The 27485-nt window shown below is 45.2% G+C and overlaps 1 protein-coding gene across 9 annotated transcripts in view; it reads right to left on the reverse strand.

Annotated features, from left to right (window-relative positions):
* Positions 1-3707: 3707 nt before the first annotated feature.
* The window catches only part of LOC108444146 (heat shock 70 kDa protein 12A-like), a 46361-nt gene continuing 22583 nt past the window's right edge, over positions 3708-27485 (reverse strand). For 3 of the 9 annotated variants that reach the window (XM_037539193.1, XM_037539192.1, XM_037539196.1), the window contains 6 exons: positions 16340-16550; positions 6627-6687; positions 5923-6194; positions 5523-5747; positions 5204-5378; positions 3708-4688 (listed from right to left, as the gene is read on the reverse strand). In XM_037539193.1, coding sequence (XP_037395090.1) covers positions 4078-4688; positions 5204-5378; positions 5523-5747; positions 5923-6194; positions 6627-6687; positions 16340-16550 — 1555 coding nt within the window. In that variant the 3' untranslated portion in view covers positions 3708-4077. Of the gene's footprint in view, positions 4689-5203; positions 5379-5522; positions 5748-5922; positions 6195-6626; positions 6688-16339; positions 16551-17579; positions 17628-19983; positions 19996-22421; positions 22466-27485 lie in introns of those variants that run through there. The other 6 variants (XM_037539191.1, XM_037539199.1, XM_037539194.1 and 3 more) reach the window with 5 other exon arrangements.

Raw genomic sequence — 27485 nt, forward strand, 5'->3', positions numbered from 1 at the left:
GCCAGAATAAGAAAACATTCAACAAGCATGCATCAAACAAAGACCAGCGAAAACAAAGGGCAAACACAGGGCTCAAATACGACACCAGGAAGACAAGCGACAGATGAAAAAAAAATCAGGGGCGGAGTCACAAAACACAGGGGCAGGACTAGGGATACCAAAACAAAGAAGCATGGGGACTATCAAAAGGTAAACAAAAAGCACATGGGGGAGTAGGAGGAGCCAAAGAAGCAGGAAAAGGCGCAGGAATGGGAGCGGAAGCCAAAGGCACAGACACTGAGAGAAGAGGGAACAACAGGAACCATGGGCACAGGCACAGATGTAGGAACAGAAGACACCACACCAGACATAGGAACAGACAAAACACAAACAGACAGAGGACAAAACACAGAGGGAGGACAAGGAGACACAACACAAAACGATGCTGAACAAGAGACGACAGGAGGCACAACAGGACCAGTGAAAAAGGGACACAAGACAGACCACACAAACGAGAGGGGAACCAAGATGGACACAGGCACAGAAACTGACACACAGACAGAAACCAGGACAGAAATAAAAGCAGAGACAGGAACAGAGAACACAACAGGAACAGGAATGGGCACAGAAACAACAGTAGGGAACAAGACAACACCAGGGACAGAGGAAGGCAAAAACAAAGGAAAAGGCAAAACAGGAGACACAGAAGCAAAAACAGGAGAAACAAGAGGCCCATGTGAAGCAACAGACACAGGAGGAACAGGAGGCCCACAGGGAGCAGACACAGGAGAAACAGGAGGCCCACGAGGAGCCACAGGCAAGGGCGGGAACAAAGGAACTGCGATGTCCATGGAGGCAGGTGAGCCTGCAACAACGTCCACGGAGGCAGGTGAGCCTGCAACAACGTCCACGGAGGCAGGCAAGCCTGCATAATTGTCCACGGAGGCAGGCAGTGGGTCCGGAATGCTTTGGGGTGCGGCCACGGGATCAGGCTTGCCACAGGGTGTGGCCATGGGATCAGGCTTGCCACGGGGTGCGGCCACAGGATCAGGAACTCGGGCTTGGGACAGCTGCTCCAACCTGGAGGAACACACAGACACAGGACCCTTTTGGTCTCTCCCAAGGCTCACTCCAGCTATGGGAAGCACACAGTGGCGTGTGAGAATGCGCTGAGTACCATAGTAAGGGTCATTTGTATGCTCCTTCTGTCTCACCTCAACTTGTGCTGCAGGTCGCTCCTCCCTGCAGTGTTGCTCAAACTGAGTGGATCCAAGGCGCTTACCTGAGCACTCGTCATCCAAACCGAAGACGGGATGGTCCTTCGCCTTCCTACAGGAATGACGAGATGCTCATGTTCCCTCAGCGCCAGGGAATTTTTTTTTTTTTTTTTTTGCCTGTCTTGTCTGGCAGATTTGCAATCAGAGTTATGGTCAGACTGCGTTACTGTGCCAAACAAATTTACTTTTCCAAAATATAGCACTATAGATTATAGGCTCATCTTGTCAGTGTTTCTTTCTTTCTTTCTTTCTTTTTTAATTATTTAATTTCATTTTGTTTATACATTTGATATTTTAATGAAATGTGTTAACATCATGCCAGACTTGACAGGCCAGGGGAATATGTAAAGAAGGGAGAGGAGAGATAAGGGGGGGGAGAGGAGTAAAAAAGGGAAATAACAAAAGGGCAGAAAAAACAGCGCAAATGCCACGGCGATGGTTCACCAACTGCTGCTCCTGAGAAAAGAGAAGAAAGTGTACCTGAGACGTACAGCACTTGGAAAGACTGCACAAATGACTGTGATGTATGTGTGTGTGGGTGTGTGTGTGTGTGTATGTGGGTGAGGGTGTGTGTTTGTGTGTGTTTGTGAGTGCAGTACAGTATAAATTTGTCACAAGATGCACTCAATATCGGGGACAGAAAGCTGCGACAACATCCCCCCAGAGGCCAGAGGAAGGCAGAGAAAGACCAGGGAATCCCGCCCGCCGCGGCCCCCCCATGAGCAGTGGGGACCCTGGGCCGCATCTCCCAGTGACCCCTGCATGCCCACCCCAGCGGAAGGGAGAGGGGGACTCCGGACAGCACCCCCACCAGCCATGGAGCGCAGGTCCAGGGGAACCAGAGGAACCAGAGCCGTCCCCAGGATGCCCCCCCCCCATCACGAGGCAGCAGCAAAGACCCAGCGCCTCATACGCCCGAGAGCTACCCACCACCCAGCAGGGCCCCATCCCCGCCGAGGGGCCCTGAGCCGCCCAGGAACCCAACCACCCAGGGGAGCGGGCCAACCGTCACGCCGGAGCACCAGGCCAGGCCCTGAAGCCCCAAGGCGCCCCCCATCCGGGGGGGAAGTAGCAACCACAGGGGAGCAGCCGGGAGAGGACCGGGGACAGCGATCCCCCGACCCAGAACCAGCTGTCCTCACACACACACAACCTCATATATACATCCTCGACCATATATACACCAACATACCTTCACTCCCATATATTCATCCACCCCTATATATACACCAACTCACACATACCTCCACACATATATACACTCCTACATACATACATACACACACATATATACATACACATATCACCCCAATATGTACACACACACACCCATATATACACCCCCCCATCCCCCAAGATGAGGTGGGGGCGAATGGAAAGCCAGGGAATTTGCTCTCACTGGCTTGGCGGTGTTGGGACGTGGGTACCTCAGGCTGCGTAGAAACATCCAGAGTTTCATCCCAATGGAAAAACCACGTCCCAGTATGTCACTCGCTATGTCCTCTGTTGGCTGGTCTTTATGTACCGCGGAGCAAGGAGGTGGACGCATATGCTGAGATAAGCAACTTTTATTGAGGGCAAATCCAGGGTCATGGTCATGACAGTCCAGGTTCATATAACCAACACAGAGAGATTGTGGGACAGACATGACAAAATAAACACAGACTGAAGTACGAGACAGAGGCCAGAATAACAAAACATCCAACAAACATACATCAAACAAAGACCAGTGAAAACAAAGGGCAAACACAGGGCTCAAATACGACACCAGGAAGACGAGGGACAGGTGAAAATCAGAGGCGGAGTCACAAAACACGGGGGCAGGACTAGGGATATCAAAACAAAGAAGCATGTGGACTATCAAAAGGTAAACAAGAAGCACATGGGGGAGTAGGAGGAGCCAAGCGTGACACATCATTTCTGATTAACTAAACCAACATTACATTATGACCCTTTGAAACTGAGCTCAGCTGCTGTTATGTAAGAAAAACAAAACCTTTGTCAGTTATTCAATATTGCTGCATACAAGCCATTGATTTTCCTGCAGATTACTGCAGTGGTTATCAGGCAATACTTTTTATTATTTACTTCACCTCAAAACAGACATTTTGTTTTACATAAAGAATCTTAATTAACAGTTATTCGGATATTAATATTAACATTAATTAACACATTAATTAGTAACATGTTAATAATTTTCATGGACCTGTACTATAAAGTGTTACCTAAGTTTTAAATAAAAGAACTATGATGCATGACCAAAAACTTGCAGTCATCCTGCATCTAAAACGTAAAGCTGACTTGAAACTTGAAAGCCAGACATATTAATTTATGTGACACCGTACCTCATGTTAGGTGGGTTACTTTACCCTTTCCATCATATCCTGTTGATCTGCCCTCAGTGCTTGCATTGAAATACTCAAACAAACAGGAGAATGAAAAAAGACAACATTCAACAGAAAAAAGTTCTTCTTATTTATTTTTGATGTGTTCCCAAAAACCCAGAATCTCTTAACTGCATTATCTGTAACATTTCAGGTTCAGGTCTTTAAGTTTTGTACAAAGCTTTATAATGAAGATGAACAAAAACACGTATAAATGTATGTATGGATTTTTTTGTGTTTCTTAGAATCTCAAAATGCTGCACAGCAAATGATTAAGCCCCTCCCCCAAATAACATAAATATGTATATTATTCAGTTCTTTAATCAGATTTCACACTAACAGTGCTGCATCAGTGTACTAAAGGTGTACCCTTTACTTTCATCAAAAACATTCACCTGCCATTCTTTTCCAGGCAGTGAAAACAAACATCACAGTACTCAGATCCGTGATTCCACCACATTCGGCATCCTGCCAAATATAACAGCTCCATTCACAACAGCCATTGTAGCATCCATAGGGCAGAGCACCTTATACTTAGACCCAAACTTCTCTTTAACAAAGCCGTTCACGTAAGGACTCAGGGCAAAGCCTCCAACAAGCAAGATATACCTGATGGTCAGGTTGCTTTTCTCCAAAATATCTTCCATCAGGTTCTCTATGCCTTGGATACAGTCTTCATGTAAAGCTCTCAACTTTGTCCCTGACAGCAATATTGACCCACTTTCCCATTCAGCATCACTGTTTCCCTCAAAATAGTCTTCTATGTCTTTTACTTTCCTGGCTAGCTCTTGTAAATTATAAGGACACTGCACCAGCACCTCTCCTTCATAACGCTTACACATGGAAAAATCATACATCAGCCTCTTCAGCTCACTGGGATAGTTTTTCTCAAACTCATCAAACACCTTTTCAGAGAATATCTCTCTGAGGAATGCTATGAAGTTCTTGTCCACTGTCTGGCCACCCAAGTTATTTCCCGATACTCTGTGCAGCTCCTTTAGACGACCCCCTTCCACCACCTCATGCACCGTGATGTCGATGGTTCCACCTGAAAAGAGAAAACATGAAGAGTCAAAATTGCCAAAACAAGAGAAACATTCCATAGTAGTAACACTGACATTAGGCACAGTGCAGCATTCAGTACTTCATGCTCAGAGAAACAGATTTCACAATCTTATATAAACCATGAGTGGAATTTTGGCTCAGTTAGATGTTTCTGTGTTGGAATCATAAATATAACTCTGTTAGAGAATTTAATACCATTTGACTATATGCAGTGCAGGCTTAAATGATCCATAAGTACATACAGTTTCTAACTTTCTAACAGTTTCCTTTATAAAGGAACAATGAACCACTCACATAGTTTCCTCTAGAACCAAGTTCCAAACGTATCAATGACACACTCTGTATTACTTTGTCCATCACGTTCAGAATGTAAACTACATTTTTGTTTAAGTGGTTTATTATTCATGTCTGTAACTTATCTTTGATCTACTAGATTCCAATGAACATCATTGTAAAATAAATTTGAAAAGCAACACAAACAGCTCAATCTTTACAGACCTCCACAGTCCACCACCATGTACTGTGTTCCTGGAACTTGTTCTATTGTCTCTGCTTCTGTAAGATCTCCTTCCATAAAACCTTCCTTTGGGAGCTGTTTACACCACACAGATGCAGCTTCTGGTTCCAGCGCTACAATCAGTCTTTCAGGCTCAGATTCTGTCACCAGACCAGCCTAAACATAAAGATCCCTAAGATTATTCTTCATATTCTGGGGTAATGCTGGGTGCAACAGCCAAAACCTCAAAATATTTAATGTAAATCATGTTACAGTAGCATTTCTACAGTGTCCATTTCTTGTTAATATCATCACGCCCACCTCTGTAGCTGCTTCTGTCATGAACTGTTTAGCTGCAGAGCTCCAAATGGCTGGAACCGTCAAAACCCATGTAGCATCAGAGGCAGAGTACGTTACTCCAGCTGTGTGCTTTCCCATCATATCCAGGGCATGATCTTTCATGAATTTCAGGCTCTCAGAGAACACTTTCATAGCTCTCATTTTTTTCCCGTTTTTGGCAGTCATCATTGAGTCTCTGTGCAACACCTGAGAAATAAATAATCACCTGTGTGACTGAGCACCTGCTGAGCTCAGTTAAAGTTAACTCTGAGGTATTAAGTATAACACTAAAAATAACACGTTAACAGTATTTACCATTTGGGACACTGGTCTGTTCATTAAAGTACTGTGCAATGAGCACTTTCTGGAGCTACAGACATACCTTGCCATAGAGCTCCATTTTGAAGTCGTCAAAGAGGAAAAGCTTCTTTGCTTCATTTCTCCGTGTCTGTCTGGTGTAATACATTATGGCATCATAGCCAAACTTCAGAAAATTTTTATTTTCATCAAACAAAATGCAGGTAGGAGTTTTGGGGGTGTTCATTCCGTACTCTTCACCCCATTTAGGCTGCCGAATCTGTTTTGCTCCTTTAAACCCGAAGCTGTATCCAGTGAATGCTGTGCCGAAATCTATGCCGATAGAGACTAGTGATACTGGAAACAGCACAGGAATACAATTTATAACAAGACAGAACAATTAACCAGATAAAATAAATATTTCAGAAATACTATGTTCACTTTCACTTTGTCAGCCCAGCACATGGCAGAAAACATGTTTCTCAGGGACACAAAGAAACAGGAGTCTCATAGTTTAATTGCTAAAGTTTCCTTTTTAAGTAGTATAAGGAACTGTTGAGAAGAAAGTGCCCAGGTGTAAAAGTGTTGACTAATTTTTCTGACAGATTAGTAAAATGTGTTGTGGTGTTTTTACACTTTTCCAATGGGTGGACAGACACAGTTATCCATCTGTCCTCGCTTTGGCTTACAGTCTGTCCAGCCTAATGGAATTGAATTAATGAAATAAAAGCCTTCATTCTCATGAAAGGTAAAGCATAGCTGAGAAGTACCAGAAATGCAAGGACGTACCTTTAGGTTGGGTCCGAGGACTAAATGCCTTTGCTGGTGAAGTGCACTGTTTTAGTGGTTTCTAGAAAAAAAAGTAAAGTGAAAGAAAATAGGTGTCGGTGTAATACCTGGCTTTGCCATCAGAGGTCAGCCTCACCTGAATACTGACTTACTTCCTAGTTACACCCTGACCCCCTCACCTGCAGCTCATTTACCTCCCTATATAAGGACCTTCAGTAACACTGGCTCCCTGTGAAGTATTGCCAGTTTTTCCTGAATACTTGACTGTTGATGTTACCTAGACCTTTTGCTTTTTGGCCTGTTTCTGGCTCTGATTCTGTTTTATTTTTTTTTCTGTGTTTTTTAATAAAAGGGTGTCATGGATTACAATCTGTCTGGAGAGTATCCGTTACAAAAAGAAAAGAGAAAGAGATGTGTTCTTGCTCTTTCACAACACCGTGAACGTAAAATGGCTTAGGATGTCCAGCACTACACAAAGTACTTAAAATAGATCTTAAATTGACCAACATGGTCCTCATTTTTGTCCCATCCTCCTGTGTTGGCATGGAGCAAAAAATCTGAACACTTAAGAGGCCCTGAGGGCCGGTGTGAAAACTATTGCAACAAGATATAGATGAAGTGCACCCTGAGGAACCATGGACGAGAATGTTGTACAGATCTAGGAAGTTATCAGTTACCCATCATCTAAAATACCAAGGTAGTATTTTTTTGTGCTAATAGTTTTTGATCTAGAAGAGCAACATAGATTTGGTTTTATCATAATATTTCCAGTCTAGGCGGCACGGTGGCGTGGTGTGTAGCGCTGTCGCCTCACAGCGAGGAGGGCCTGGGTTCGATTCCCCGGCTGGGTGACCGGGGTCCTCTCTGTGTGGAGTTTGCATGTTCTCCCCGTGTCTGCGTGGGTTTTCTCCGGGTTTTCCGGTTTCCTCCCACAGTCCAAAGACATGCAGTTAGGCCAATTGGACATGCTACATTGCCCCTAGGTGTGAGTGTGTGAGTGACTGTCTGTGTCTGTCTGTCTGCCCTGCGATGGACTGGCGACCTGTCTAGGGTGTATCCTGCCTTCTGCCCGAATACTGCTGGGATAGGCTCCAGCATCCCCCCGTGACCCTGACGGAGAAGCGGCTTAGAAAATGGATGGATGGATGGATGGATTTCCAGTCTAAAAGTGCTAAAAATTGTTTAACCTCAGAAAATGTTGGGGCCTGCCCTGAGAAGATTTAGAACAACACGAGTTCGTATTATAGAATCCTCCTCCAGAAGATGTTCCTTTTCAGACTAGGATAATAAAACTAAGGAAAGGTCTTGCACTATTTTGTGAAACTGCATTATGGAACTAACCACTGGCTATCCCATGGAGCCCTTCCTCTGTTGGGGCCTTGGCATAGCAGAAGGGCTTGGCATAGCCAAGTGGTCTAGGTATCTCCAGGGCTAAGTTATTTGGAGCAGTATGCTCCTGGTAGGGTCTACAAAAGCAAACATGTATGGAATGAAAATCTGGGACCTACCCCTGGAGTCAGGTCTGGGGTTGGTGTCCCTCTGTGAGTCTCTGAAGGCCAAAAAGCAAATGTGGGGGAACCATGTGGGTGTAGCATGGGGACCTAGTGCAGGACCTTAACTGCAAGCCTAGTTGGATCAAGTAGTTTAAGAAAATTATTTCCTACCGCCTTTCTGAGTTACTCTTGTGTTATAGATGTAGGTACTAAAACTTTGGACTCATGGGTGAGCCCTTGCTGTTTAAAGAATTGACAGAAACATGCCTTAAAACATGTTACATTTTTTAAAATGAATGTACTTCAACTTGATTTATTCATAAGCATAATCCTTCTACACACAGGTGGATTGGGGGTGTAGCTGCCTTATTTGATGAGGTGCTATATAAAGTATCAGTATAGGTATTTTGAATTGCTGGTTGTAAATTTGAATAATTCAGACAATTTAATAATACTGTCCATTTTGACATTACTTATAGATATATAGAGGACCCAGGAAGGTCACTGTGCACACAGTGGACTCAAAGTCCACTGGCTTTTTTACACAGTTTATTGTATTGCATATTTGATTGGTCATATTTGGTGTAGTGCATGGGGCAGTTGTAGGCTGGTGGTTAGGGAACCAGCCCTGTGACTGGAAGGTTGATGGTTCAATACCCAGCGCCAACGGTACATTACTAAGGTGTCCTTGAGCAAGACACCTAACCCCCAATTGCTCTCCAGGCGCTGCGGATAGGGCTGCCCACTGCTCCAGGCAAGTGTGCTCACTGTCCCTAGTGTGTGTGTGTGTGTGTGTGTGTGTGTGTGTGTGGTGTTTCACTGCCCAGATAGGTTAAATGTGGAGGTGAAATTTCCCTGTTGTGGGATTAATAAGGGTCATTTAATCTAATCTAATTTAATACCTGGGTCTATAAGATCATTTTCAAAATAAAAAACAAGCCATGAAGTCCAATGAACTTCTCATTGATCTCCACAATCAAGCTGTAGCAAGACATAGAAGCCCTTCTTTGGGCCCCCCCGAGTTCTCCCCACCCAAAGTCCCTGGCGGTTCCTCGGCCACGTCATTGCCCTTAGGCCGGTAAGGAGCCAGTCGGTCACGGTGAACGACCACAGTCCGTCAACTCGTTTGGACCCGGTAAACCACCTCCGACAGCCTGTGCAAAACGCGGCATGTGCCCTCCCAGTCGGACTGGAGCTTAGGGCAGCGTCCTGTTTAATGCCTTGGGTTGTAGAACCACACGGCAGTCCCCGGCGCCAGAGGGGCACCTTGGCAGCGCGTGTCGTACGCCCTTTTCTGGAGTGCGCTAGCCCCCTCTTGCTTCTCTCTTGCAGTTCTGTGCACAGCCGTCAAGCGCTCTCTGAGGTTGTGGGCATAACATGTCTTGTTCACGGGGGTATCCAACCCCACGGGCAGTCCGAAGACCAAGTCCGTAGGCGTGCGCAGCTCCCTTCCCAGCATCAGCTGTGCTGGCGTGAAACTCGTAGACTCCTGCACCGCCGCTCGGGACGACCACAGGACCAGCGGCAGATGCCGGTCCCAGTCGCGCTGGTGTTTGTCCGCAAGGATGGCCAACTGCGTGGCGAGCGTCTTGTTAAACCGCTCAACCAACCCATCGCTCTGAGGATGCAGGGGCGTGGTACGGGTCTTCCGGACCCCAAGGCGTTGACAGACCTCGGCCATGACCTGCGACTCGAAGTTGCGCCCCTGGTCGCTGTGAAGCTCCTCCGGTAAGCCGAAACGGCAAAAGAACTCCTCAACAAGCTGCTCCGCGGTGGTGACTGCACTTTGGTCGGGGACCGCATAGGCCACTGGCCACTTCGTGAAGAAGTCCATGGCTACTAGCACGTAGCGATTGCCAGCCTTGGTGCGCAGAAACAGTCCCAACATGTCCACAGCGACCCTTTCCATGGGGGTGCCGGACTGCAACGATTGAAGGGGTGCTCGGGACTTCCCCGTGGGACCTTTCTTGGCTGTGCACGCGTCGCAGCAGTGCACAAATAGCTCCACGTCCGTCCGACAGCCCGGCCAGTAGAACCGCTGGCGGAGCTGTCTCAGTGTCTTGTTGACCCCAAAGTGTCCCTCCCCAATGGGTCCATGCACCGCCTGGAGTACGCGCCGCCTCAAGCTGCGCGGAACTAATAACTGCCACACAATTTTGTCGGGAACAGTGTCCTCCCAGCGCCGATACAGCAGCCCCTCGCGTTTGCTTAGACTGTCCCAGGAGGACCGATATGCTTTTAGGTCCGGCCCGTGCGGCGTAACGTCTTTCCACTCCGGCCGGTGCCCCCCACCCCCCCCCCCTGTTTCCACTGTAAAACTTTACGGAGCACCGGATCCTCCCCCTGGGCCTTCTGAAACTCCTCGCACCCGCAGCTCTCTATCAATTTGCTATCCGCTGCCCCCACGGCCGCTACCCGTTCTTCTACCTGCTCCGCCTTCTGCTCTAACTGCACACAGTAGCGGCATTCTACCTCTAGACATGGACGGCGTGAAAACGCGTCGGCGTTGCTATGCAACCGTCCCACGCAATGTCGAATGACAAATTTAAACTCTTGGAGGGCAGTAATCCAACGAGCTACCTGTCTCTCTGGCTCTTTAAACTGCATCAGCCAGGTTAACAAAGCGTGGTCGGTACTCAGCACAAACGGTGTGCCATAAAGATCGTGTCTAAAGTGTCTCAGACCTGACACTACGGCAAGCAATTCTCGGCGTGTTACGCAGTAGTTACGCTCTTGTTTACTGAGAGCGCGGCTATAATAAGCTATCACACGCTCTTGACCCCCCTGAACCTGGGATAGCACCGCCCCGATACCGCACCCGCTAGTTGTGTCCACAACAAACTGTCCACCCACCTGAGGGAGCGTTAACACAGGAGCCACACACAACACATTGCGGAGCTGCCGAAATGCCTTGTCTGCCCCATCCTTCCACTGGAACGCTGCGCCTTTCTCCGTCAACCGGTGGAGGGGAGCTGCGATGTCTGCGAACCCCTGAATGAACCTCCGATAGTAAGAGGCTAGCCCAAGGAAGCTTCGAAGCTCACTCACGTCGTGCGGTGTAGGCCAGTGCCGGACGGCCTGCACTTTTTCCGGATCGGTAGCCACTCCGTCTCCACTGACAACATGGCCCAGGAACTGCACCTTGCACTGGAGGAGGAGGCATTTCTTGGGATGCAGCCGGAGGTTGGCGGCTTTGATGGCGCTGATCACTTGTTCCAGGCAGGCTAGGGCCTCATCGAAGGTCGGTGCGTGAGCGAGCAGATCGTCCAGGTACAGGATACACCGTTCCTTAGGAATGCCCGCCAGGACTCGCTCCATCAGGTGCTCAAAGGTGGCGGGGGCGCCCCCAGGGTGAATGCGGTCTTCTCCCTAGCCTCTGGCGCCAGCTCCACTTGCCAGTACCCACTCCGCAAGTCCAGCGAGCTGAACCACGACGACCCTGTCACCTTATCAAGGGCATCGTCGATACGAGGCAGTGGGTATGAGTCCACTTTGGTGGCTGCGTTGTGGCGGCGATAGTCGACACAGAAACGCCAACTGCCGTCTTTCTTTTTCACCAGCACCACAGGGGCTGCCCACGGACTGTTAGATGGCTCGATGACTCCGCTCTCAGAAATTTCTTTCAGTTTCTGCTCAGCTGCTTGCTGCTTTGCGATGGGGAGGCGGTGCACACGTAGTCGAATGGGTGCAGTGGAGCCCGTGTCGATCTGGTGCTGCACAAGACTTGTCCGGGTGCAATCCTCCTCCCAGGCCGCGAACGCATCCAGGTTCGCCTGCAACAGTGCCCACAGCCACTGGCTTTGCTCCTCCGTGAGCCCCTCGCTGCTGCGGCGCTACAGTTCCCTCACTGCCTCTGGCGTGCTCTGGCTGGGGATCTTTTCGGGGAGCCCCTCCCCTTCAGGCTGTGTCTGATTGGGCCCGGCCAGCCCCTGATCCCTGGACTGTACGCTGGCCGTCGCCACTACACGGTCTTGCTCAGCATTAGGAAGCGCCGCCAACGGAATGCGCGTCCTCCCCAATATTAGCGCCGCAGCGGGGATGTCAAGGACCGTGCCCAGGGCCTTGAGGAAGTCCAGCCCGAGTATGCACGCATCGCGGATGGGAGCGAGGCAGAACTCATGCTGCAGGGTTCTCTTGGCTAGCCCCACGCACAGTCTTTTCTTCCCTCCCATCTTAATTCTTTCCCCGGTTACTGACCTCAGCATGGTGTCGGTAGGCTCCCATGCCACAGTGGCGTTCTTTTGGGGCAGGCACAGCGCGCCCGGCCGGATGATGGACACGGTAGAGCCGGTATTCACCAGGGCTGTGACAGGCACGCCCTGTACGGTGCACTTGAGCCAGAGTCCATGTCCTGTGCCCAGCCTCCCCACCACCAGTTCTCGCTTGAGGGTGTTGGCTTTCAGGGGCACCCCATCCCTCACTGGGGGGCCCTGAACTCGTTTCCCGCTGGCTCTTGGGCGCGACACTGGCTGGCCTTGTGTCCGCGTCTCTTACAGCGCCAGCATCGGATGAGGCTTCCACCCGAGGCTCTTGCTGGACCTAGCGCTGGGTGGGCTTGGCATGTCATTGGCTCGTCCACCTCCTCTACCTCGACTTGGTAGCAGGCGGCAGGCCTTACGTCCTTCAGGATGAGCTCCGCTCTCTCTGCTTCCTCCACCGCTTGGCTGAGTGAGGTGACTTTGCTCAGCCTGACGTGCTGCTGCAGGCTACCGGGTGCTAGCACATTGAAAAATGCGTCTAACGCGAGCTCGTCCCACACGCTGGCCGAGAAATCAGGGTAGGCTTGTCTCACCAGCGCGCGAAGCTCGACCGCGAGGACACCCAGTCTTTCTCCCTTTCCGTGCCTCCTCTCTCTCAACTGTTGCCGCAAGACCTGGACCGCAGGGACCCTCCCAAAGCACTGACGGAGGGTCGCTTTGAGGGCCTCCAGGTTCCCGTGTTCCTCCACCGGAAGGTCCACCAGAGCTTGCAGCGCTTTGCCCTCCAGCGCCAAGCATAACCTGGCAGCGATCGTCACCGGGGACCACCCGTAGTGTCTTGCCACCACTCCCAGCTGTGCTACATACGGCTCCCATGCGGCCTCTCCGTTGTAACGGGGTAGCTGGATACTCGCTGCCATCGAAGCGAGAGGGGCGTGGCTATGCCCGTGCCATTCGCTGTCCCCCAGCCTCCTCTCGATGCTGCCGTCCAACCACTGGTGGCGCTCGTCGCTAACCAGCCGGGCTCGTGGCTGGCTAGCCCCGTCGGGCAAGGCTGCGCCGGCGTATCGCCCGGCACCCACTTCCCGCAGGCCGCCGCTCTCTCGCTGGAACTCTTCCATGCCCAGCTTGAGAATTCGCTGCTTCAGTCGGTCTATCTCGTCCACCAACTCCATTGTGACGACCGGCGGAGACATGTTCTTTCCCAACAGTGCTCTTTGTTTAGTTTACTACTCGCTTACTGCATTTAAACTGCACGGAGAGTGAAACCAGACTACTCAACCTGGAGGAAACCATGCCCAGGCCATCAGGCTAGCTGCACTCCTGCCAGAGGGTGAAGACGGCAACAGCCACATTTGCATGGCCCCTCCTACTCTGACTGGAGGGCCGCAACGTGGCCAATCCAGGAAAACCCCATGCTCGCCACAATATATAACAGAAAAATAAATAACACTTTATTTTATGTAAACTTATTTTGGCATCTGGGCAAAAAAGGCCCAGGTCCATGATGTCCACCCTCACACACAAATACAAACACAAACACAGAAGTCTGAATCCAATGTGTATCCCTTAGATTGATATTAGTATATATATTTGTTATTGTTTCACATTTGTTTTGTTTATTATACTTTGTGTGCTATGATCCCTTTCATTCTTATAAATATTAATTACTCCTGTCTTTTTACTAATTGCTTTCTAATTCATCTTTGTGAATGGTGTGTGTGTGTGTGTGTGTCATCACATCTGATCATTATCTCTCACACTTCCCTTTGGCTCCCAAGCCGACCAGGACTTCATTACCCAGAATACCATTGACTCTCACATGACTCCTAGCCAAAGTCACATGACCTACACCTGCTCTCTCCGTCTCCTGATTATTAGGTATTGTCACCTGAGTCTCGGCCTGTATTTACTCACCTGTTTGTTCAGTTCTTTGCCGGGTTTTGAGCTCCCTGGCATTGCAAAGCGTTCCATGTCTGATAGTATTTCCGTATATTGGCCTTTGCCTGTTTTCCACTCGTGTTTTGCTTCTCCCACTTTGTCTGTTGGGCTGGTTTATCTCGACTTCGTCTTTTGGTATGTTCCCTTATTTGTCCAGTTTGCTATTGCTGACTTGGGCTGTTTTTGACTGTACCTTTTTGTCTAAAGCCCTTTATTATTATTATTTATTATTATTATTATTATTATTATTATTATTATCTCCTTCACATAATCTGTGCTTGTCTGACTTCTGTCCAGTCCTGACATTATCTAACAATTCTAATAAGAAAAGCGTTGCACTAAATTTTAATTGTAAATTTTAATGATCACATTTCCTTCAAACAATGAGAAACTTTATTTTATTGTTATTTACTGTCTCCTAAAATTGGCTTTAGGAGGACCTTATGTTTGAAGTTTTTCATTTGTTAGAATTCTAAAGAATAATTCATAATTTCTAATACATTATTACTGATGATCTGGCCACAACTCTGATAACAGTGAGGATGATTGAAGATTGTCAGTTAAAGTACAATATGGCATCCCACAATACAATCTTGTGCTTCACTTCAATGCTGATGATACTCAGTTATTTTTAGCAGCTCAGACAGATTGTCACAGTTACACCGAATGAAAGTCCTAATTTTGTTCAAAATAAAGTTCCATCAACTTTTACCTTTTTTAGTGCAGCCAAAAGCAGTTAAAGGTAACACTGGCTGCTAATCTCAAATCAGTTATATCTCTGACTTTTATTACTACAGATACATTGAAAATAATACACATACTGTTCTTACAAAATGCTGGATTCATGCATTTACATCTGCTAGTTTAGACTGGAGTGTGTTACTGGCGGGTTGCTCTGCTGTCTCTCTAAATCACTTCAGACTGGCTCAGAAGGTAATGGCCTGTGTGAATATTAGTGCACTTTTATTCAGTTTTTACTTTCTTCCTTTTAAATTTCACCTCAGCTACAAGGTCTTGTTCATGACATTTAACGCTCCTAAGCTTTGAGATCACAGGCACATCTCACTGATCTCACGAAAGCATTTCAGAGAGTATTAATAATTTAAACTTGGTAGATGTTGGTTTTTTTTTTGTTTGTTTTTTTACTTAAAGACATTAAATACATATTTGTTTAGGTTAGCATATAGCACATTGGTTTACTAAACCCCCTAAATAAATAAATGAATAATCTTAGCATAAAGTCCAGGACAAGACATGGTGGTAACATTACACTGAAAACGCTTTCTATAGACAATATAGGCTTCAACTCCATGGGACATGGGAGTGGGGAATTTGGGCAGTGACCCAAACAAAATAAAGCATCGTATATGAAGTCCATTTACATTTATGGCATCTGGCTGACGCTCTAATCCAGAGCGACTTACAATTTGATCGTTTTTACACAGGAAGGCCAAGGCATTGTTAGGAGTCTTGCCCAATGTCTCTTACTGGTATAGTGTAGGGTGTTTTGCCCAGGTGGGGGATTGAACCCCAGTCTACAGTGTAGAAGGCAGAGGTGTTAACCACTACACTAACCAGGACATGACATGGTCAAGTTGCATTGAAAGCAGCTGCTATAGACATACTGCATTTGACTGTTAGATTGTAAACATGCAAGGTCAACCAGAAAACTGTTTTTGCATGTAGACAGTGGAAAATGAATTGTCTAATGAATGTTAATTGAACAGCTGAATAGCTGGCAACCCAAGGAGACAGCCTTGTGCAGAAATGTTAGAAGAGTGAGGCAGGTGTAACTTAAATTAGCACAACATAATTCCATAATTGTGTAATAATGGAAATGAAATAAATTATTAATAATTTAAATGCATTTATCTTACTATATTTAAATGCCCCAAAATGTTAAACCAAAATCAAAGCCCATGACTTATTTTCTCTGGTTTATTGTGCTGTTATTTTCATTTAAAGCGCAGACTTCTTTAACAGTTTACTAATTTGAACTAAAATGAAAAGTGATATTTGAATATAGGTTTGTCTACTGTTATTACTATAAAATTGTCAACAAAAAGACAGACAATCTCACCTTCGTCACATCCTCTGATTGCATCCAGCAGCTCTTTGGATCATCTGCATTCGTTTCCTGTGGCTGCTGCCCATCATTTTCTGTTGAGCTCAGCTGGAACGGGAGTTTCACCCAGTGCTTCTTAGTTACACGTTTCTTGAGCACAGTTGGCGGTTCAGATTCTCTGGACTCGTCACTACTTTCTAATTTGTGGTCCACTGCTTTACTCATGCTTAAAACAGTGAAAAGAAATAAAGAGAGAAAATCAACTCGTAAAGTTGTGATGTCCTCAATTTTTTTTTTCTTTTTCATCTTCTTAGTTTATTTTCTAGTTTGATTAATAAGTTCTACTTTTTTAATTTAAATATTCTTGTGAATAAAACAAGAATGTTTTTTTTTCTTAAGGGTTTAAAACCCTATTCAAACATGAAATTGAGCATTACATTGTTGAGCATTACATTGATCGAGTCTGTCCTGATCTCATCCTGATCCTGAAATGCTCTTCAGGAAATTCATCCAAATAGTTCAAGTTTGTCTTAATCTATGTTTTAAGGAGGTTAACAAATGAATGTCAACTCTTTATCCCTGCATATTTACATTTTGGTGGTAAAAATGCCTGTACTTGCTTTGTTCCTTAAAAAGATGACAAAATAAAACAATATACAAACCTTACATTTCACTGGACCTTCACCTGGAACCCTAAAACCACCTAGTTTATGCTCCAATCTACCTTGAGATAATATATCATTATTTCAATTTAAGGGGCAGTCGTGGGCTGGAGGTTAGGGATCCAGCCTTGGAAGGTTGCTGGTTCAATCCCCTGTGCCAACAGTACGTGACTGAAGTCATCTATTTACAAAGCACTTAAATGAACACTGAATTAAGTATTGATCGTAATGCATTGTACTGCACTTATGTATCGTACTGTATTGTATTGCACTGTTCTGTGTTTAACTCTGTTCTGACTTTTTGTTTCTTAGCAGTATCTGAGCTCAGGACTGTCTCTCTCTAACCTACTAGTAACTAGCTAAGATACTTTCTCTAGATAAACAAAACACTTCTTGTAAATCGCTCTGGATAAGAGCGTCTGGTAAATGCTGTAAATGTAAATATAAATGAAGTGCCCTTAAGCAAGGCACCTAAGCCCCATTTGATCCTGATTCAGATTCTACCCTGTTCTAATTCTGACTCTGCCATGATTAGTCTACACATTGGCACACATCATGAAAAGAAAAAAAAAAAGTCAAGGTTAGAAGTATACCTCTCTTTGGGGCTAGGTAATTCATTCTGGCTGTCCTGAGGTGGTGACCTATCAAAGTAAAATCATTATCATCATCTTCAACATTAACCAATTAGTCCAAATAGGGTAGCAGTTGAGCGAGCACAGAATCCCCCGCAACTTCCTCCAGCTCATTGCCGGGGGCCCCAAGCCACTCCCAGGCCAACTTGGAAATATAATCCCTCCAGTGGGTTCTAGGAAGACCTCAGGGTCTTGTTCCGGTAGGCCGTGCCTGGTACACCCCCACCGAGAGGTGTCCAGGGGCATCTGGATCAGATGCCCAAACCACCTCAGCTGGCTCCCCTCAATGTGGAGGAGTAACAGCTGTACACCGAGCTCCTCCCAGATGACTGAGCTCCTCACCGTATCGAATAGATTGTGCTCTCCACCCTGCGAAGAAAGCTTATCTCCGCCGCTTGTATGTGCGATCGTATTCTTTCGGTCATTACCCACAGCTCATGACCACAGGTGAGGGTTGGAATGTAGACCAACTGCCTTATGGCTCTGCTCCCTCTTCACCACTACAGTCTGGTACAGTGACCACATTACTGCTGCCGCCTATCCCAGCCTGCGGCCAATGTCATGATCCCTCCTCCCGTCACTAGTGAACAAGACACCAAGGTACTTAAACTCCTCCACCTGGGACAAGTCCATTCCCTTTACCTGGAGTGGGCATGCCATCCTTTTCCAGGCTAAGACCATGGACTCAGACTTACAAGTGCTGAGCAGCCTACCAACTGCTTCACACTCAGCTGCAAACCACTCCAGTGCGCGCTGGAGGCCTCCATATGATTCAGCCAAAAGAACATAATCATTGGGCCATCCAGTCCCTAAAGGCCTTTCTTCAGGTTGATGGTTTCCCTCAAAACAGGTGTCCACCAGGGGGTTCTTGGGTTACCGACATGACAGGCACCCACAAGCTTTTGGCCACAGCTATGCCTGGCAGCTTCCACAATGGAGGTTTTAAACAGTGACCATTCAGACTCCATGTCCCCTACCTCCTCCGAGACATGAAAAAAGCTCTCCAGAGGTGGGAGCTGAAATCATTCTGAACAGGGTGCTCCGACAGTCATGAAAGCAGAATACTCTGACCTGTTGTTTGGTTTTGCATAAGCACAGACCACAGTCAGAGTTTTCCACTCTATGATTTTAATTTGTATTGAGGTGACCAATGGGACAAACTCCAAATGCACAGCTACCAGCCAGGGACTTGTGAGTCTCCCCATACCCACCCAGTGCCTCTCACCCTGTGCAACCCCTGAGTAGGAGAGGGACCAAACCCTATCCAGGAGTCTGGTTCCAGAGCTGACACTGTGGGTGGTGGTGAGTCCAACTTTATCTAGTTAGTACCTCTCAACCTCCCACACAAGCTCCAGCTCCCCCCCCCAAGTGAGTTTACATTCCACGTACCAAGAGCCAGTTTCTGCCGCAGGGGCCTAGGCCACCAATGGCTTCCCCGTAATCTCCTACTGCCTATACGGGACTACATTGCTCCCTCATGCTGGACCTTGCGGGTGGTGGGCCCACATGGTCTCCCCATGTTGTCTCTTTGGGCTAAGCCCGGCAGGGTTACATGGGCTGCCTGGCCAAAAGACGCTCACCGAGGGATGCTACCCCCAGGCCTGGCTGTGTCCATTTATCATGAAGGGTTTTTGGATCAAGTTAGCCTGGGTCTTTACTCCAGACCTGTTCGCCCTGGGAGACCCTACCCGGAGCATATTGCTCCCGACAACTTGGCTCTGAAGATCCCTAGACCAAACAAGTCCTTCCGCCATGACAAGGTGCTGATCCAGGAATAATAAATAATTATGAATTTCTTAAACAATACAGCAAAGACATAGCCAATAGTTTAAAAAACCTAACAATTCATTTTGGCTATCCTGACATCTACATCTGTAAAAATGGGGGAAAAAAATGGATTAGTTCCAATGCTTAATCAGTAATTATGTTGATGTAATATGCACAGTGTAATGCTCATTCAATGTTCGTGATTCTGCCATCTTCTGAGGCCGAGTCCACCCTGATCTAATTCTGCACTGATCTGATCCTAATCCCAGCATTATCTCATCCATACTCTGCTGTGGTCTGGTCTTCATTTTGCCCTCATTTGATTCTAGATCTGATTCTATCCTGATCTGATTCTAGATCTGCCCTAGTGTGATTCCAATTCTTGGTCCTAACTTCGCTCTGATTCTGATCTTGCTCTGGTCTGATGACCCCACACTGATCTGATACAGACTTTGTTCTAATGTGATATTTATTCTACCGACATTTGATCCTGATTCAGATTCCACCCTGTTCTAATTCTGACTCTGCCATGATTAGTCTACACATTGGAACACATCATGAAAAAAAGAAAAGCAAAAAGATGAGGTTAGAAGTATACCTCTCTTTGGGGCTGGGTAATTCATTCTGCCTGTCCTGAGGTGGTGACCTATCAAAGTAAAATAAATCATTAGGATTTTCATAACAAATACAGCCAAGACATAGCCAACAGTTAAAAAACAATGTTCCATTCATAATTATTTTGATATTATATTGATTATGTCTGTTATGACTGATCTGATCCTTACTCTGCCTTTATCTGATCCAAATTCTGCCATGAACGAGTCCTGATTCAGCCCTGGTCTGATTGTGACTTCACCCTGATCTTATTCTGATCTGTTCTGATGCTTACTCCATCCTGATCTGATCCTGATTCAACTCTGATGTGATACTGATTCTGCCATTATCTGATTTTATTACTCTGCCATGGTCTGATGCTGACTCCATGCTTGTCTGATCCTGACTCTTCCCTGGTCTGATTCTGATTCTGTCCTGGACTGACCCTGACATCAACCTGGTCTGATCTTAACTTCACACTTGTCTGATTCTGACTCTTCTGTGGTCTGGTCTTGATTCTTCTCTGGCCTCTTGCTGACTTCACTCTGATCTGATCCTGATTTTAAATCTGCCCTTATTCTAACTCTGCCCTGATCTGATTTTGACTCTACAATAGTATGATCCTGATTCTACCCCAGTCTAGTCCTGACCTCTCTCTAGTCTGATTCTGACTCTATCTTAGTCTGATCCTGATTCTGATCTGATCCTAACTTTGCCCTGGTCTGATTCTTATTCTGCTGTGTTCTGATGCTGACTCCACCCTGATCTGATCCTGTTTTACCCTGACATGATAAAGATTCTGCCCTGTTCTGATTCTGACTCTACCCTGATCTAGTCCTGATTTCTGCTTTGGTCTGATTCCAACTCTGCCTTAGTCTAATGCTAATTCTGCCCTGATTTTATCCAGATTCTGTCCTTGATTATTCCTGACTCCTCCCAGTGTTCCTGTAATCTTGGATTTTATATCTTCGCTGACCTAAGAAAAAATGTATCTCCATTTTTGTCGATCTTTAGTTTTCTACATATTTTCAACACACCAGCTGTCCTTCACATTGTGTGAAAATTTCATGATGAATGGATCAATAGAAATGCTCTAAAATCACTTTTAATAAAATATCTTTGTCAACTTACACTACAAGTTAAGAATGCCTTTTGTTTTTGGAGATACTTGTTTTTCTTTGGACAGTGATGATATATTTTTTATGTCTATTAGAATACACATTTTAGCACACAATGAAAAGATAAAAACAAAGTCAAGGCTAGAAGTATACCTCACTTTGGGGCTGGGCAATTCATTTAGACTGTCCTCAGGTCACATTCTTTCAGCAATCAAGTAACTGCCAGGGTGGTTCTCATCCTAAAGAAGCCCATGCTTGACAGTTCTGATGTCAGCAGCTACTGACTGGTGTCACTCATTTCTTTCTTTTTTAAAGTTATTGAATGTGCAATCTATAGTCAATTGCCTCTTTCATACTCAGAACCAGCTCTGGGATGCCAGCCAGTCTAGTTTCAAACTGGTGCACTCAACAGAACCTGGACCATATCAGTGAGAAGCTCTGGGCAGTAAGATCAGCCAAATTGTCGTCAGTTATGATTCTTTTTGATCTCTTAGCAGTCTTCAATACAATCAAACACATGATCCGTCTGTCTGTCCCAACTAACCATGGAATCATTGGCATCATGTGGTCTGAGTTGTATTGGAGGATTGCTTTTATCATGTAACATACTCCATGCTGTCTCTCAACCAGCATCCAACAAGTGATAGGTCCTTTTCTTTTTTCACTTTACACTTATTCTCTCATTCATGACTGAAGTGCACTCGAGCAAGACACCTAACCCCTAACTGCTCCCCGGGTGCTGTGGATAGGGCTGCCCACTGCTCCGGGCAAGTGTGCTCACTGCCCCCTGGTGTGTGTGGTCACTAGTGGATGTTTCACTGCATGGATGTATTAAATGCGGAGGTCTAATTCCACAGTGTGCAAACACAGTTGGCAAAATGGTTCTAAATTCTAATCCTGCGTGAAACATTAAGCCCTTGCAACTGATCCAGAACATAGCTGCATGGCTCGTCTTCAATATTCATAATTCTGCACTGATCTGATCCTAATCCCAGCATTATCTCATCCATACTCTGCTGTGGTCTGGTCTTCATTTTGCCCTCATTTGATTCTAGATCTGATTCTACCTTGATCTGATTCTAGATCTGCCCTAGTGTGATTCCAATTCTTGGTCCTAACTTCGCTCTGATTCTGATCTTGCTCTGGTCTGATGACCCCACACTGATCTGATACAGACTTTGTTCTAATGTGATATTTATTCTACCGACATTTGATCCTGATTCAGATCCCACCCTGTTCTAATTCTGACTCTGCCATGATTAGTCTACAGATTGGAACACATCATGAAAAAAAGAAAAGCAAAAAGATGAGGTTAGAAGTATACCTCTCTTTGGGGCTGGGCAATTCATTCTGCCTGTCCTGAGGTGGTGACCTATCAAAGTAAAATAAATCATTAGGATTTTCATAACAAATACAGCCAAGACATAGCCAACAGTTAAAAAACAATGTTCCATTCATAATTATTTTGATATTATATTGATTATGTCTGTTATGACTGATCTGATCCTTACTCTGCCTTTATCTGATCCAAGTTCTGCCATGAACGAGTCCTGATTCAGCCCTGGTCTGATTGTGACTTCACCCTGATCTTATTCTGATCTGTTCTGATGCTTACTCCATCCTGATCTGATCCTGATTCAACTCTGATGTGATACTGATTCTGCCATTATCTGATTTTATTACTCTGCCATGGTCTGATGCTGACTCCATGCTTGTCTGATCCTGACTCTTCCCTGGTCTGATTCTGATTCTGTCCTGGACTGACCCTGACATCAACCTGGTCTGATCTTAACTTCACACTTGTCTGATTCTGACTCTTCTGTGGTCTGGTCTTGATTCTTCTCTGGCCTCTTGCTGACTTCACTCTGATCTGATCCTGATTTTAAATCTGCCCTTATTCTAACTCTGCCCTGATCTGATTTTGACTCTACAATAGTATGATCCTGATTCTACCCCAGTCTAGTCCTGACCTCTCTCTAGTCTGATTCTGACTCTATCTTAGTCTGATCCTGATTCTGATCTGATCCTAACTTTGCCCTGGTCTGATTCTTATTCTGCTGTGTTCTGATGCTGACTCCACCCTGATCTGATCCTGTTTTACCCTGACATGATAAAGATTCTGCCCTGTTCTGATTCTGACTCTACCCTGATCTAGTCCTGATTTCTGCTTTGGTCTGATTCCAACTCTGCCTTAGTCTAATGCTAATTCTGCCCTGATTTTATCCAGATTCTGTCCTTGATTATTCCTGACTCCTCCCAGTGTTCCTGTAATCTTGGATTTTATATCTTCGCTGACCTAAGAAAAAATGTATCTCCATTTTTGTCGATCTTTAGTTTTCTACATATTTTCAACACACCAGCTGTCCTTCACATTGTGTGAAAATTTCATGATGAATGGATCAATAGAAATGCTCTAAAATCACTTTTAATAAAATATCTTTGTCAACTTACACTACAAGTTAAGAATGCCTTTTGTTTTTGGAGATACTTGTTTTTCTTTGGACAGTGATGATATATTTTTTATGTCTATTAGAATACACATTTTAGCACACAATGAAAAGATAAAAACAAAGTCAAGGCTAGAAGTATACCTCACTTTGGGGCTGGGCAATTCATTTAGACTGTCCTCAGGTCACATTCTTTCAGCAATCAAGTAACTGCCAGGGTGGTTCTCATCCTAAAGAAGCCCATGCTTGACAGTTCTGATGTCAGCAGCTACTGACTGGTGTCACTCATTTCTTTCTTTTTTAAAGTTATTGAATGTGCAATCTATAGTCAATTGCCTCTTTCATACTCAGAACCAGCTCTGGGATGCCAGCCAGTCTAGTTTCAAACTGGTGCACTCAACAGAACCTGGACCATATCAGTGAGAAGCTCTGGGCAGTAAGATCAGCCAAATTGTCGTCAGTTATGATTCTTTTTGATCTCTTAGCAGTCTTCAATACAATCAAACACATGATCCGTCTGTCTGTCCCAACTAACCATGGAATCATTGGCATCATGTGGTCTGAGTTGTATTGGAGGATTGCTTTTATCATGTAACATACTCCATGCTGTCTCTCAACCAGCATCCAACAAGTGATAGGTCCTTTTCTTTTTTCACTTTACACTTATTCTCTCATTCATGACTGAAGTGCACTCGAGCAAGACACCTAACCCCTAACTGCTCCCCGGGTGCTGTGGATAGGGCTGCCCACTGCTCCGGGCAAGTGTGCTCACTGCCCCCTGGTGTGTGTGGTCACTAGTGGATGTTTCACTGCATGGATGTATTAAATGCGGAGGTCTAATTCCACAGTGTGCAAACACAGTTGGCAAAATGGTTCTAAATTCTAATCCTGCGTGAAACATTAAGCCCTTGCAACTGATCCAGAACATAGCTGCATGGCTCGTCTTCAATATTCATAATTCTGCACTGATCTGATCCTAATCCCAGCATTATCTCATCCATACTCTGCTGTGGTCTGGTCTTCATTTTGCCCTCATTTGATTCTAGATCTGATTCTACCTTGATCTGATTCTAGATCTGCCCTAGTGTGATTCCAATTCTTGGTCCTAACTTCGCTCTGATTCTGATCTTGCTCTGGTCTGATGACCCCACACTGATCTGATACAGACTTTGTTCTAATGTGATATTTATTCTACCGACATTTGATCCTGATTCAGATCCCACCCTGTTCTAATTCTGACTCTGCCATGATTAGTCTACAGATTGGAACACATCATGAAAAAAAGAAAAGCAAAAAGATGAGGTTAGAAGTATACCTCTCTTTGGGGCTGGGCAATTCATTCTGCCTGTCCTGAGGTGGTGACCTATCAAAGTAAAATAAATCATTAGGATTTTCATAACAAATACAGCCAAGACATAGCCAACAGTTAAAAAACAATGTTCCATTCATAATTATTTTGATATTATATTGATTATGTCTGTTATGACTGATCTGATCCTTACTCTGCCTTTATCTGATCCAAGTTCTGCCATGAACGAGTCCTGATTCAGCCCTGGTCTGATTGTGACTTCACCCTGATCTTATTCTGATCTGTTCTGATGCTTACTCCATCCTGATCTGATCCTGATTCAACTCTGATGTGATACTGATTCTGCCATTATCTGATTTTATTACTCTGCCATGGTCTGATGCTGACTCCATGCTTGTCTGATCCTGACTCTTCCCTGGTCTGATTCTGATTCTGTCCTGGACTGACCCTGACATCAACCTGGTCTGATCTTAACTTCACACTTGTCTGATTCTGACTCTTCTGTGGTCTGGTCTTGATTCTTCTCTGGCCTCTTGCTGACTTCACTCTGATCTGATCCTGATTTTAAATCTGCCCTTATTCTAACTCTGCCCTGATCTGATTTTGACTCTACAATAGTATGATCCTGATTCTACCCCAGTCTAGTCCTGACCTCTCTCTAGTCTGATTCTGACTCTATCTTAGTCTGATCCTGATTCTGATCTGATCCTAACTTTGCCCTGGTCTGATTCTTATTCTGCTGTGTTCTGATGCTGACTCCACCCTGATCTGATCCTGTTTTACCCTGACATGATAAAGATTCTGCCCTGTTCTGATTCTGACTCTACCCTGATCTAGTCCTGATTTCTGCTTTGGTCTGATTCCAACTCTGCCTTAGTCTAATGCTAATTCTGCCCTGATTTTATCCAGATTCTGTCCTTGATTATTCCTGACTCCTCCCAGTGTTCCTGTAATCTTGGATTTTATATCTTCGCTGACCTAAGAAAAAATGTATCTCCATTTTTGTCGATCTTTAGTTTTCTACATATTTTCAACACACCAGCTGTCCTTCACATTGTGTGAAAATTTCATGATGAATGGATCAATAGAAATGCTCTAAAATCACTTTTAATAAAATATCTTTGTCAACTTACACTAAAAGTTAAGAATGCCTTTTGTTTTTGGAGATACTTGTTTTTCTTTGGACAGTGATGATATATTTTTTATGTCTATTAGAATACACATTTTAGCACACAATGAAAAGATAAAAACAAAGTCAAGGCTAGAAGTATACCTCACTTTGGGGCTGGGCAATTCATTTAGACTGTCCTCAGGTCACATTCTTTCAGCAATCAAGTAACTGCCAGGGTGGTTCTCATCCTAAAGAAGCCCATGCTTGACAGTTCTGATGTCAGCAGCTACTGACTGGTGTCACTCATTTCTTTCTTTTTTAAAGTTATTGAATGTGCAATCTATAGTCAATTGCCTCTTTCATACTCAGAACCAGCTCTGGGATGCCAGCCAGTCTAGTTTCAAACTGGTGCACTCAACAGAACATGGACCATATCAGTGCGAAGCTCTGGGCAGCAAGATCAGCCAAATTGTCGTCAGTTATGATTCTTTTTGATCTCTTAGCAGTCTTCAATACAATCAAACACATGATCCGTCTGTCTGTCCCAACTAACCATGGAATCATTGGCATCATGTGGTCTGAGTTGTATTGGAGGATTGCTTTTATCATGTAACATACTCCATGCTGTCTCTCAACCAGCATCCAACAAGTGATAGGTCCTTTTCTTTTTTCACTTTACACTTATTCTCTCATTCATGACTGAAGTGCACTCGAGCAAGACACCTAACCCCTAACTGCTCCCCGGGTGCTGTGGATAGGGCTGCCCACTGCTCCGGGCAAGTGTGCTCACTGCCCCCTGGTGTGTGTGGTCACTAGTGGATGTTTCACTGCATGGATGTATTAAATGCGGAGGTCTAATTCCACAGTGTGCAAACACAGTTGGCAAAATGGTTCTAAATTCTAATCCTGCGTGAAACATTAAGCCCTTGCAACTGATCCAGAACATAGCTGCATGGCTCGTCTTCAATATTCATAATTCTGCACTGATCTGATCCTAATCCCAGCATTATCTCATCCATACTCTGCTGTGGTCTGGTCTTCATTTTGCCCTCATTTGATTCTAGATCTGATTCTACCCTGATCTGATTCTAGATCTGCCCTAGTGTGATTCCAATTCTTGGTCCTAACTTCGCTCTGATTCTGATCTTGCTCTGGTCTGATGACCCCACACTGATCTGATACAGACTTTGTTCTAATGTGATATTTATTCTACCGACATTTGATCCTGATTCAGATCCCACCCTGTTCTAATTCTGACTCTGCCATGATTAGTCTACAGATTGGAACACATCATGAAAAAAAGAAAAGCAAAAAGATGAGGTTAGAAGTATACCTCTCTTTGGGGCTGGGTAATTCATTCTGCCTGTCCTGAGGTGGTGACCTATCAAAGTAAAATAAATCATTAGGATTTTCATAACAAATACAGCCAAGACATAGCCAACAGTTAAAAAACAATGTTCCATTCATAATTATTTTGATATTATATTGATTATGTCTGTTATGACTGATCTGATCCTTACT

The sequence above is a fragment of the Pygocentrus nattereri genome, chromosome 6, assembly GCF_015220715.1.
Source record: "Pygocentrus nattereri isolate fPygNat1 chromosome 6, fPygNat1.pri, whole genome shotgun sequence".
Classification (NCBI taxonomy): Eukaryota; Metazoa; Chordata; class Actinopteri; order Characiformes; family Serrasalmidae; genus Pygocentrus; species Pygocentrus nattereri.